Here is a 13,417-nt window from a genome sequence, read left to right on the forward strand (position 1 = left end):
TTTAATTAAAAAGGTGTTACTTACTTTTACCAATGTCTGTTTCAGAATTTTATAACTCACGCATGCTTTGCTTCTTTTCCAGAATCTGCCTAGCCTTCTCAAAGATGATCGCTTTAAGGTCATGTTTGAGAATCCAGATTTCCAGGTGGACGAGCAGAGTGAAGAATTTAGGCTACTTAACCCTCTTGTTTCTAAAATAAGTGAGAAAAGAAAGAGGAAACTAAAGCTCTTAGAGGAACTGGAAGCACAAGAACAGGTAAAATATTTACCATTTGGATTAGGAAAAATTGAGAGCTTTTTTTACTTCATTTTGAGGATTCAGATTTTTCACCCTGCAAAGAAGGAAAGATGAAGGCAATGCAAGAATGTCTTATGAATTGGAGTCATTAAGAGTAATATATAATGTTACCCTAGTTTTTATATGTGAACAATATTGTGCCTACGTGCATATGGTTTTGAAAAACATAAACTGTGTAGGTGGAAACGATTTTGTAATACATCTTCTGCTTCATTTGCTGTTACTACTTTTGTTCAAATTTTAGTTCTCTTTAACTGTGTCTATGTAAAAGCTGTCACCTACATTAATTGCAGGAATGGCTCAAAGAAAATTAGTTGATTATTTCTTATTTTGTACTATTTTTGTCTGCAGGAAGAGGAGGAAGAACCAGAAGGAAAAGCAAGTGATGCAGAAAGTTCTGAGAGTTCAGATGATGAAAAGGGCTGGGTTGAAGAGGTCAGGAAACAGCGCAAGCTCCTACGCCAAGAGGAAAAAGTAAAGCGGCAGGAAAGGTTCAAGGAGGATCAGCAAACATTACTGAATCCTCAGTTTTTTGAGATTAAAGAAGGAGAAGAATTCAGAAGCTTCAAAGACTCTGCCAAAAAACAAAAATTAATGAAGTAAGACCAATGTTCCTATTTTAATAGCTGGGGAGGATGATTCTCAAGTATTTCTCTACAACACAAGCCAATGGCATTTTGGCTTGGGAGCACTTTCTAGTAAAGCAGGATCTGGCGATTCAGGGATATAACTAAAAGCGACGTAGTTGTTCAAAGATTTGTTTTGTAGTTAAATGTCATGTTTAAACTATGGCAGAGAGCGCAAATGAGATGAGTAAGAGGTTAATATTCTGAGCCATATTTAGAGATCTGTTACTCTGTTTTGATTAACTGCTGCTCTCACATGTAACACCACCAGTGTCAGTATTAGGTTAACAGTCTGGAAGGGTTTCATCTGCTTCTCTAGAAGGATGTAGAATGCTGCATGACTAGTCACTGTTCTGAGGGTAGGATCAAGGTGGTCAAAGAAAAATTTTGTTTGGGTATTTATCCAGACTTTCAAAAAGCTATGATGTTCTTACATTGTCAGGTCTCACCATTTTTTCTTTATTTTTGCAATACAAAAGAGGAGTTTCGGTTTGGTTTTTTTTCTAATTTGGGATTCCTTGAGTTGATGATCAGGTGAAGTAATTGGTACTGTATTTTTTTTTTTTTAATTTGGGATTCCTTGAATTGATGATCAGGTGAAGTAATTGGTACTGCACATCAAACTAAAGGACTTCACTTTGAGGTGCTTAATTGCCTACAAATCTCGTTGATTTTTTTTTTCTTTTTTTGAGGTGAGTTTAGCCCTTCAGAAGATGAGATTTAGTAGAGCGTAGTCACTAACTTTAAAACATTGAAAGACAATAGCTTCAAAGTTCTTGCAGCACACTCATTGCAGAACAGAATATTGACTAATGTTGGAAGCAAGTTGCTGGGCTAGATGAATCTAGTAATAGCCATTATGTTTTTACTTAGAATGAAATTATACCGTCAAAGAAAAGGAAGTGAATAATACATATAATGGGGCTGTCTCTTTGTGTCTCTAATGACTGACTCTACAACCTAGCTGTTTCATTATGGAACCTTTCTAGAGATATATAAATCATAGAATCATATTTGATAAAAACTCCTTTAAACGTGTGGGCTTTTTACAGGATTTATTGTGTAAAATGGTCTTTACTACTGAGGTGGTGTTTCTGCAGTAGTCTTGTGGTCTTAGATTCCCATGGTACTTGTAAGACCTCTTTAAACAGAAGTAGTAGTGGTTATGCACTGGGATTTATAGCAGTTCTGCAGAACAGATTCTTGTGTTTTCCTTAGCTGTTTTTAATCAGCAAGTGTTTTCACAAAGGGATTTTACTCCATTCTTTATGTTGAATATATGCACTCATTCTGGACTCTCACCTTTCTTGGATTTCTCCATCAACTTGCTTCTGATTATTTTTCTTTCTTTCTTCCAGAAGATGAAACAACTTTTTACTTTTTTTTTTTTGTTCTTTGTCAGGAGAAAATCATGCTGGACACTCTGACAGAGTATTGTAGGATAAGGATATTTTTTACGTGGATTTATAGTGACTTCGATTTAGTAAATTACTTGAAAGGAGCCTGAGACAGTGGTCAAATGGCACCGTGTTCCTGTTACGCTTGAAATACTTCCCTAAAAGGCAGTGTGGCTGCAGCCTACTCACATACTGTTCTTTTACACAAGTTCAGCTGCTGACCTCTGAAGTAAATTCTCAAGGACACTCAATTTGTAAAGGTTTAATTTTGTTCAAAACATGGAAGGCTTAAATATGAACAAAGATACTGAAAATTAAGTAAATAAGACAAGATGTATGTAAGGAAGAGAAACATTTAGGAAAAAATTAGTACAGTGTGACACAGGAAAATATAAATTCTTTCATGTGGTGTGTAGAGGAAGAAAAATCATTGCTTCAGCTCAGGAAAAACAAAAGCAAATACGGAAAGACTTTTAAAAGAGTGCTTTTAGAGAAGAGAAGAATCTGTCTTAAGATTTGCTGCTAATTCTCTGTAGAATATTTTGCAAGTGGCTCATGATTAGGGTGGCTGAGATCAGATACCCTCTGTGTGGCAGATGCACAGATGGGATATAATATGACATTAAAAAAAGAAAAGGAGAGGAAATTAAGAATAGAACAGGATGACACAAAAATGAACATGACAGCATTACATCCTTCATGTTTGAGTTGCTGTCATTGAATTATCTTTCCATGATTTTTATTTTTGTTTTAATCTAAGCAGTTAGCTCTGTATTCATTGATCCCATTTGTGCTCATCCAAGCATTGTTCAATGCTCAAATTCTTATTGATATCTGTTTCTTACAATATATATCTGATTCTGCAACCATAATGACCTAGCCTGTGTTCTGAGCTGACTTGTTTGATTAATGAGCATTTTTACATATTAGGATTTTATGAAAAAAATACCTAAATATGTTTTCTGCTGGCCTTAACTAGGTGATAAGTAGTCAGCATAAAAATAATTAATTCAAGTAATGTTCTGAAAATTGGAAAGACTGTAGTGGCATGTACAATCTGGTGAGGCTGGCATGTTTGTCTTTGATTTGATTTATCCCAGTTATGGAATGATGGTCTGTGACCAATATAATTAAGTACCTTAATACCTTCACTATGCACTTAATGGTTAGGTGTTCTTTTTTTCTCTAATCATATAATGTTCTACCTGAGGAAACAGTTTATGACTTATATAAAACTGGGTGTTTCTTTCGACATGTTCCTGACTCAGCACGGCTCCAAGCCCAGCTTCTAAAGAAGTGGTGTGTTCTATAAAATTCTTCACAGACCAACAGTCTGTGCATTTCTTTGCGCAGGAAAGCTGCAAAATTTACTCATGGCTGTAAAAACCACCTTGTCTCAAATCTATCTACATTTCGTTTTCTGCTTTTGCATTCTTAGGCTTACACATGAAAACCTGAATACATCAGCAGAGATGCAAAAGTTTGCTTTGTTTTCTTACTGCAGAAGTTCCCAATGTAATAACTTAAAGGGAATCCGTAAAAGGAAAGGGGTTTTATTGGTGTGCCAAGAGCTCTTCTGATTTTCTCAGTGTCCCTTTAAGAGGTTTAATATTGAAATTAGAGATTGTGAAAATTTAAAACTACATTAGTCATACTTTATAAAAAGTATGACAGTCGATGTGTTCATCTCCAGGGGTGGTCAAGAAAGTCAACAAAAACATAGCTGGCATTCCTAGGTATTGCTAAAGTAGAATAGCAGGAAAAATCCTGCTAAACCGTTCTCTTTATAATAAAGAAGAGAGAAGAGCCTTGGCAATTTGTTTGTTTGTTTGTTTTTTACTGTAGGGCAGGGGAATTTGCTTTTAATAACACTGTTAATGTACCCCTTGAATCAATTTGTTGAGAATTATTTATAAAAAAAACCCCAAAGAAGCAAGCTATTGTGTTTGTGTATCAGTGTGTGCAACTCATTATCATTTGAGGTCTGCACACTTTCAGATAAATATAGCCTTACCTGCATTTATTCAGTAAAATTGCAACCCTGCAGCGTTTTGCTAATATCTATCTCCTCATTTTAATTTTTCTCCTGACTGAAGCGGTATCTAGGCAGTCATGCTAAATAATTGCTGGGTAGTAGCCATATTTCTCCAGTTCACTTTCAAAGGGGAGTAAAATGGGACTTCACTTGAATGTAGAAATCCCACCACAGTGTCGGTGACTGATCTGCTGCCATAGTTAGCTCTAAGGCTTAGAGCTTGTCTTCCCAATTCACACAGATGGAACAAGTTTTTACATGTACTCAATGAAAAATATACTACAGAAAGAAAATACAATCAAAGTACCTAGTCATGAGAAATAAAGTAATTCTTGACAGTAATTTTTCATGGTTAATCTGAAAAGTCTTTGTTACATAAAATGGCTCATTAACCAAAATTCAGCGGACTTCAGAGACTTTGTGCATCGACCACAGTCCGTGAGCCCTTCATCCATAGTAAATGCCATTGACTTTGGTGGCTGCTAATCCTCTGTATTTTTGTGATGACTTATTTTCCTCTTTAAAGCTTGTACAAAAGATGTCTCTTGGGCTTCTTCAGAGAGACCTAATAAGACACTAATAGCAGCATCTCAAATTCCCAGAAACTAATTTCATTTACAGATAGACAGAAGTTTTCTGAGCGCATCACAGAGTGAATTTGTCTGATGATGCTGTGTCTGTATCGTATTCTTGGGTGGCGTTACCTGCTCGTAGAGCCCACATTGTAGAAGGACTACCCATGTTAGGACTCACAGGTGCCTTTAGGGAGGTTGGCTGAAGCCAGCACTGTTCCTGCTTGCCTCACCTCTGTGCCTGGAGGCTATTTGAGAACAAGATGTATTTCCTCTCCTTAGCTGTTCCAGTTTACAGCCCAACTAAACTGGAGTCAGCAAAGCTAGTATTAGATACCTGCTCACAACCTGGAGCGACTGGGGCACATCGATGTGTTTTGCCTTTGTAGAGGCATTATCCTCCAGTGGAGGAGAGCTGAAGCTGTATGAGTTTTAGCCACAACTACCTCCTTCTCCATGGAAATGCTGGACTTCCATGCCCGAGGGAGAGACTCTACACCAGTTCGCTGACACAAGCTGACTGATGAAGCACCGAGCACCTGAAGGTGCTCATGTGGAGATCCTCTCTGGGGTCAGGGTCTGTCTTATTTATCACGCTTGTTTGTGTTGTTCCTTTTTTTTGGAAACTCTTTGTATTAGACTGTTGCAGGCGCAGTGTCCAGTCATTTTTATTTGGATGACGTAGTTTGTCTCTACAGTGAAGTAATTCACTCAGTGATGAGTTCATTGTGATGTGTAGTCAAGATTATTTCCCTCAAAAGTGTTTCCAGTTCAGAAATGATAAAATTTCAAGAAAACTGAGTATATCTAGCCTTAATTGTTTTTTTGTGTATTTATCTGCAGCTGAATATTCCTGACTTTTTCTAACATTTAATAGAAAACTATAGCAATAGGAGGGTGTGGTTTCTTTCTCAACTAGAGTCCCGTTGCTTTTTTAGTAGGAAAACCAGTAAACTTTACATAAATTTTAGAACTGTTTCTACTGAAAGCAATACCTCAAGGGAATGACTTGATCTCATGTTTCTGTTCTGTTTACTGAATATTTATTTTTTAGGGTTATGGCATTTCAAGGATTCAGAGAAATGGAGATAAGTTTTGACTACATTATCAGCCTTTGTTATAGTAAAAAGATGGCAAGAATAGGAACTAATGTTAATTATTCTCCACAGGAAAACTCTTGGAGATCGTTTAAAGCTTGAAGAAAAACTTGGCACGCTCGATGTGGCTGATACCACAGTAGGCAGCAAACAGGCAACATTCAAATTAAAGAAGGTGAGCTATATATATAATTTTTTAAGATAATTCACAAGTAACTTTAGTTTTTGCATGAAAGAACAGGAACTTTAAAACCGTCAAACAAATGTCCCTCTTCATTTCTTTATAAGCTGCCAGCACTTCTGCTTCTTGCCAAGAGAATGAAAGCCTCCGGTAGTACTCTGTGTGTTTATACCCTTATAACTCAGGCAGCACTCATAAAATCTTGTGTTCCGGTGGAGAATACTGGCTTCCATGTTTTAATAATTTATTTGCAGACATACCATCAGGAGATTGTGACCTTACCTGACTTCTGTCCCAAGACTGATTAGATCTTGGTCTTCAGGTCCAAGTGCAATCAGGATGCTGTAGGAGACAGGCTTTCTCTTGGCTGATAGTGTTGCTAGGTCACAATATAGTAAAAACAGAGCTCCTAACCACCTTTGTTGTTGGACTTGTGTAACGCAGGTCACAAGAACGAGCTCTAGTCCTGTTCTACTTGCCAAATTCCATTTGAAGTGTGTGGCTGGCTACTGCCTATTTACCTTTCCCAAGGGGTTTTGATTTCCCATGCTAAGGAATTTTGTAGATCACAGACAGGTGGTTACATTATAGTGTGAACAGAGTTAAATGCATGTGTGCATCTGCTACTGCTGTAGAACACTTAGGGTTTGGGGTTTTTTTGCTAGAGAATTGCTTTAGAATTGAAGAAAAGATACATTATAAAAGCTGAAGACCCATATTAATTTATACTTGGGCTGACAAAGTGTACTTCAGTTAAACCGGTTTTCCTCAGGTCAGCCTCTTTGCTAGAACCCATTTCTTCTTAGCAGTGGTCAAATATTATTCTTGTCATAAGAATGGCTAAGTAGTTATTTGGTTGTCACATTGTTATGCCTGAAAAAGAAATTAAAATAGACACATTGACCAGACTATTTCGACCTTACTTGTTTCACCTGAATATTGTCTGTTTGCAGATGTCCTTTTTCATCTGTTTTTGATTCTTGCATTGCTGGAATTTAAAACGTGTTAACTGTGGAATAAGCCACATATTCCTCTGCAGTGCTGTGTAGGATAACCATTCTTGAGATTTTACCAACTGCTCTAACTGATATGTTAGTGATTTCCAGCCAATTAAATGGTCTTTGCCAGGCTTCAAAACCACAGCCTTTTTTTACAATAGCTGTAACTTAGAAAGCCCAAAGCCACAAGTTTTCTTATAGTTGGTGGTGAACAATGAACTGTCACCTTTAGCTAACAGTTCCATGAAGGTGTGGGAGTAAAGTGGAAGAAGACCGATACGGCAGTGGTTTGGATTGTCATTTTTACTTTATTCCATCAGACAGGCTATAGCTTTGAGTTTTTTAATTATGTTTCTGCTAATGTACGTGGATTTTTTTCTCATTGTTAACGGATGTTGCTTTATGCTCATTTGCAGTAGAAAGTTATTTAAAAATCTAATTAAAAGAATAACGCATCTACAATAGAGGTGTCTTCCATCAACAGAATAGCAAAATGAGACCTAAAAGTTGTCTTTCAGATAAGCAGACCCTGTATACATGTTCTAAAGTCCCAGGGAGTGGATCAGGGACAGCTAGGAAGAAGTCACGCTATACAATGTACTGTGTTTTGGCACTAGTTTTCAGAGGATGAAGAGATGAAGTTGGCAAGACAAAAGAAGGGATTTTAGTGTTACTCTGATCGTCACAGTCTGCTTTGTGATGCCCCTTCCTTAAAGCAAAGGTGTATTTAGGAGTAGGTAGAAAGATTTAGTAGGGGAGAGAATTGTGATTCCACGGGATTGGTATCACTTGATCTTATAAGGCAGTGGAATTGAGACTGAATGTGCCTGCTACAGTTGTGGTATGTCAGCAGCCTCCCAAATGCCCAGGAACCACTGACAGATCCAGCAATTAAATAGTTTCTCATTAGTACTTCATGGTTTAGGTTTCAGGATTTTAATACTATTCCTGCAGTGTGGCATCCTGTTTTTCAATTTCAACGTGCTTTGTCATAACAAATAGATAGAACAAAATAGTGGGGTTTCTAAAAAGCGAAGTACTTACACTACTAGGGAAGTATAGAGGACTTATTAAAGGAAAAAAACCAACATGAAGCCTGAAATGGAAATCAAGTATACTAACAGTAGCAGTCAACATTGTATTAAGTAAGATTTCTCAAGACCATTTCAGACAAACTCTGGAAAGACAGAGAAATTACTTACGTTTTCACATGGTGGGTTTCTTATTTCCTTACTCAAAGTCAAAACGAGTCAATAAATTTCAACAAAATCTAAAGATAACTAGTTTTCATTATCATGATACTGGTGGTATGGGCTTGTTGCTGCACAATTCTGTGGGGATACTGCTGCATGTCCAGTAATTCTGTCATGTTGTTAATGCACTTATCCTGTGCTGCTGTAGAAATTGCCATGATTTCTGGATTATTTTATAGCGTGGACAGTTCCAGTCCAACAGTTACAATTTATGCTTAGTTTGAAGACAAGCCTTACTTTTCCAAGGAAAATAGTAGTTTTTTGCTTTAAGAGCCATTTCATCTATGTGGGATGTAAATGAAACCCTTTCAGTGTGTTTTTGATGAAGAAAAAGAATATTAATAGAGCACGTGCCACAGCAGCAGAGATTATAAATTTTCATGTGGGAAGTCTTTCTAGAATTGCATACAGCATATCAAAGATTTCCAAGAATTTCTAAGAATGCTTTCTAGAAAACCAGTATGTTTCAGCAAATTTAACTGTTCTTTCTGTCTTTTTAAAATGCATTTATCCAAATTTTAAATGTGGTAATCCTACTTAATCAAAGTAGGATTTAAATAGCCTCAAATTGTGCTCTACCTTCTTAAAGTCCTTGAAACATAAATTCTGCAGTGTGATTTTACAGTCTTTTGTTAGACATCTGTTTTCATTTGAAATGCATAATTTTATTCACTGTTTTTTAGCGTCTTTGTCTTAAATGTTTACTCTGAATTACTTGAAATGATAATTCTGAGGGATACCCAGAATGAACAGCTATGGTAAAAGACAAGATAGCGTGGGACCATTTACAGTAACATTTCCAGATTTCACTAACAGGATTCTGACTTGATATAGAGATACTTGAATAATGAGGTGATATGTAAGCTTACAAGAACCTGAGTCTATTTGTGTTTTAATATTCCAGTCGGAGCAGCAAAGGAGACAGCAGGAAGCTGAGAAACAACATCGTCAAGAGAGAAAAATTCTTAGGCGTTCTGCCAATCATCTAAAGAGCAAACGTGGAAGAGGACGACTGTTTCATTGATTTATTTTATGTTATTTTTTTTAAAAAACAAACTTCTTTTATATAATTTTTCATTTGAAAAAGGGACTTCTTTAAATTGGGACACAGTGCCAATGTATTTGTGTTTTTATTCATTGGTGAACACAAAACCCAGAACTTGCTAAAACCTGCATTCATTATTTAAAAGTTTATGGAAGTAAAAGTATTGACCAAAGGACACTCCGAGTATGATGTCTTATAAACTCCAGTGTGAACTGTATTTGTGCAGAAATCACCAGCAACTGGTTATTATGTAACCCTGGATATTTTCTGTGTAAGAATTTATGTATACAATGAGGATGCCTGTCTTTTATTTAACTTGAGCTGTGGGGTTTTGCTTTCCAAAATCTGTATTTGTGACTGCTCAGATAGATCAAGGATAAGTTATTTTGTCTAAAAATTTATCTCTACAAGGGCACAACGTTTTTTTCCTCCTATGATTCTTGAAGGATAACAGACAACTGTGTTTTTCAAAAACTGACTTTGACTTTATATTCTTGGGTTGCCTTAATAGCGAGAGGAGGTACAGTGGTTGTCAGGAAAGCAATTGAGAATGCCCAATTTAGGTTCATCTAACTCACTGTATAAGGTGACCTCTCTTGCCACACCAATATACAAAAGGGAATCTTGGAAAGATAGTCTTAAGTTAATTTTTTTTGAATATTGCCTTTACTCAGAATCTTTAGGACCGGCTTGAGTATGTTTTGGTAAGTCACCTATGGTTCAGCACAGATCAAGTGATACATGTTTGTGTAACAAGCACTTTAATGCCATGCCAGTAGCCTCCTGTTCTTCAAAAAGTTAGTTTAGTTGAATAACTTTAAAAACTAGAACCTTTGTTAAGAAAATGATTGGTTCTTTTCCATGTCTTTTTGATTCCCAGCAGAATGCTTGTTGCTAACCTCCTTGTTGCAGCATCTGTTCTTGATTTTTATCTTGCAAACCCATTATTTGCATGTAGTTCACTACTAAGGCAAAGAAATTAATTTTTACATTTGATCCCTTTTTTTATCACTTTTTAAAAGGCATTATAAATTAGGGGGTTTTGTTAAATCCAAGAAACTGTGGACTTTGGTTTTAACAAGGATCAGTGAATGTCCCCATCACTGCAAATCGCTTTAAGAGACTTGGAGGTTCTTACAAACCATAGAGGTTATTGATCTGGTCAGGTAGCCGTGTGAATTGTTACATGTGTAAGGGGATTAGTGGTGAGAATCAGTTTTAAAAGCTCCCTATAAATAAGTTTATAGATAGTGGTTAAGTGTGAGTGAAATACTGGCAAATTAAGAAAATACCTTGGGTTTGATGCATCACCTGTACTTCAGGACTTTCATTCTCCACAAGTAATATAATTAACTTCAGACAGGCTGTTAGTCATTGAACACACATTGAGCCACAACTATTTGTGTAATGCTCTTTCCAAAATGCTTTTACCAAGCCAAGTAGTATGCCTGTGACTGGTATAATTGTGTGAAACAGAGAGCATCCATCAGTTTATATACAAGACAACAAAAGAATTCACTGTACCACATTGTTGGTTTTTAATGTATGAATGAAATAGTGAAATGTGATTTAAGATATTCCCCTGCAGAAATAGTAATATTACAATAATAATATACACGTTTTTATACTCGTGGGGTTTGTTTATGTAAGTAGCTCAAAGTAGGTATGACTTGAGGTTACCAGCTTCAGGAAGAGTTGTGAAGGAGGATGTAACAGCTTTCAAATCACTCCATCTTGCTTCGCAGCAGCCTTTTATGTTTGTGTTCTCTATGTCTCCATATGGAAAAATGAGTAATAGACTTGAATTCCGGGGAAAAAAAACTGACTTTCAGATGCAGGAGGACAGTAAAAGCAGTCCTCAACAACAGTTTACCTGGGAGGCTGAGCAATGTCCACTAAAAGACTTGTGATCTCAGTTTAAACATCTGCAGAAACCCCACAGGTATAGTGGAGCCCGCCTTGAGGAGGAGGAATGGATTAATGAATTTCAGAAGACCTCTGCACCCCTATGACTCTATGATTGGTTGTAGGGCATGATGAAGAGGCATACAGTATAAATTGACTAGAGCCATTTTCCCCCTTTGTCCCATCCTTCAGGTGAATCACTTGGTAGTTCTATCTTTTTATCTCTTTCATGAAGATTAAATACTTCTTTTGGCTTGTTTCCATAGCTAACATATTTTTTCTGATCTTGGGAAGTATGGGCTTTTTAAGCTGAATGAAAGCACATAAATCTATTAATAAACTTTAGGTCTTGATTGTTATCTCTGTATTTCAAAGCCCATTTTGCGCAATGACTGACTCTTTGTGATGAAGAAGTAGTCCTGTTCTGTCACCAAAATGAACAATATATAGTACAGCCTGCAGAAAATAATCAGATTTAGCAGAACTTGTAGTTTACACAACCAGAGGAAAAAATTCCCATGTTTTAAAGACTCTTTAGGTGGGTAACTGTAAACCTTGTGACGTGGTTTGTAAGTCATTCTGTCTGTAAAGGTAAGTATTGCTCATTTTCACACCCATTGCCGCAGCTATAACTCCGGTGTTCTCTCTCTGCCCCATCCTCTCTGATGGCTCTGCTTGTGTTAACTGCATTTTAGTATCGCATCCTTCCTCCTTTATTTTTTTAATTTGGCCCAGATCCTTGATCCACGTAGGGGCTAGTGGAAAATTTCTATGGATAATATGTCGTGTTATCTTGTGTTTGTTCTGTAAGTGGCACTTCCATACGAAATACGTGTGAGTGTCCTGTGGTACCGACTGATTTGTACTGGTTTTTGCTAAATCCAAGAAACTGTGGACTTGGGTTTTAACAAGGATCAGTGAATGTCCCCATCACTGTAAGTCTTTTTAAGAGACTTGGAGGTTCTTACAAACCATAGAGGTTATCGATGTGGTCAGGTAGCCTTGTGGATTGTTACATGTGTAGGGGAATTTAGTGGTGAGAAACTGTTTCAAAAGCTCCCTATAAATAAACATTGGCAGAGATAAAATAAATTGTCCACAGCACAGGAAGGACATGAAGTGGTTAAAGCAAATCCAGAGGAGGCCACAAGGATCAGAAAGCGGGAGCACTTCCTCTATGAGGACAGGGTGAGAGTTGGGGTTGTTCAGCCTGGAGAAGAGAAGGCTCCAGAGAGACCTTAAAATGACTTTCCAGTACTTTAAAGGGGCCTGGAGGAAAGCTGGGGGGGGGCTCTTTATCAGGAAGTGCAGTGACAGGATGGGAGGTAATGGTTTTAAGCTGAAAGATGGTAATGTTAGTTTAGCTATTATGAAGACATTTTTCCCTGTGAGAGTGGTGAGGCACTGGAGCAGGATGTCCAGGGAAATCGTGGGTGCCCCTTCACTGGGGATGTTCAAGACAAGGTTTGATGTTTGAGCAACCTGATCCAGTGGGAGGTAGAACTAGATGGTCTTTAGGTTCCTTTCCAATCCAAACCATTTGATGATTCTATGGTTTCTGTACAAGCAAATGAAAACTACAACGACTGTAGATAATCCATACTAATATAAATTCAGAAATATATCTGTTGCTGACTGGTTTTCAGGCTCTCATCTTCTGTTCTTTGCTTGGTGTTTTAGACTTGGATGTGCAAGGACTGAAGATCAACTCTGAGCATATTCAGAAAGGAGTAATTTTTCCTCTACCATTTGAAACTAGTAGTTGCAGAGGTAAGTGCTGTATTTCCTTTGACAGTTACATTTACTAAGATTTTAAGTACAATAATCTTGCAGCAAGATCAGGTATGAATTTCAAACCCTATTGTTCCAGGTGTGACCATGCTTTACGAGTGACATTTGGGTCAGTTTAACTATGAAGGCAAGTCCTTGTTCCCATTTAATTCTTCACTGACTGGAGAAAAGGTGAAAATGCCATTTCCTTATTAAAGAGAAAACTAGGCAGTTGAAGTG

The 13,417-nt window shown here is 37.1% G+C and overlaps 2 protein-coding genes across 2 annotated transcripts in view; one reads left to right on the forward strand and one right to left on the reverse strand.

Annotated features, from left to right (window-relative positions):
• NOL10 (nucleolar protein 10) overlaps positions 1 to 12,323 on the forward strand; it is a 52,674-nt gene extending 40,351 nt beyond the window's left edge. The window contains exons 18-21 of the mRNA XM_069850510.1: positions 83 to 256; positions 650 to 897; positions 6,098 to 6,200; positions 9,362 to 12,323. Coding sequence (XP_069706611.1) covers positions 83 to 256; positions 650 to 897; positions 6,098 to 6,200; positions 9,362 to 9,481 — 645 coding nt within the window. The 3' untranslated portion in view covers positions 9,482 to 12,323. The remainder of the gene's footprint in view (positions 1 to 82; positions 257 to 649; positions 898 to 6,097; positions 6,201 to 9,361) is intronic.
• The window catches only part of KLF11 (KLF transcription factor 11), a 469,199-nt gene continuing 462,801 nt past the window's right edge, over positions 7,020 to 13,417 (reverse strand). Inside the window, exon 5 of the transcript XR_011336828.1 lies at positions 7,020 to 7,030. The gene's annotated coding sequence lies outside the window, so the exon portion shown is untranslated. The remainder of the gene's footprint in view (positions 7,031 to 13,417) is intronic.

Source organism: Phaenicophaeus curvirostris, chromosome 2 (assembly GCF_032191515.1).
Source record: "Phaenicophaeus curvirostris isolate KB17595 chromosome 2, BPBGC_Pcur_1.0, whole genome shotgun sequence".
Lineage (NCBI taxonomy): Eukaryota > Metazoa > Chordata > Aves > Cuculiformes > Cuculidae > Phaenicophaeus > Phaenicophaeus curvirostris.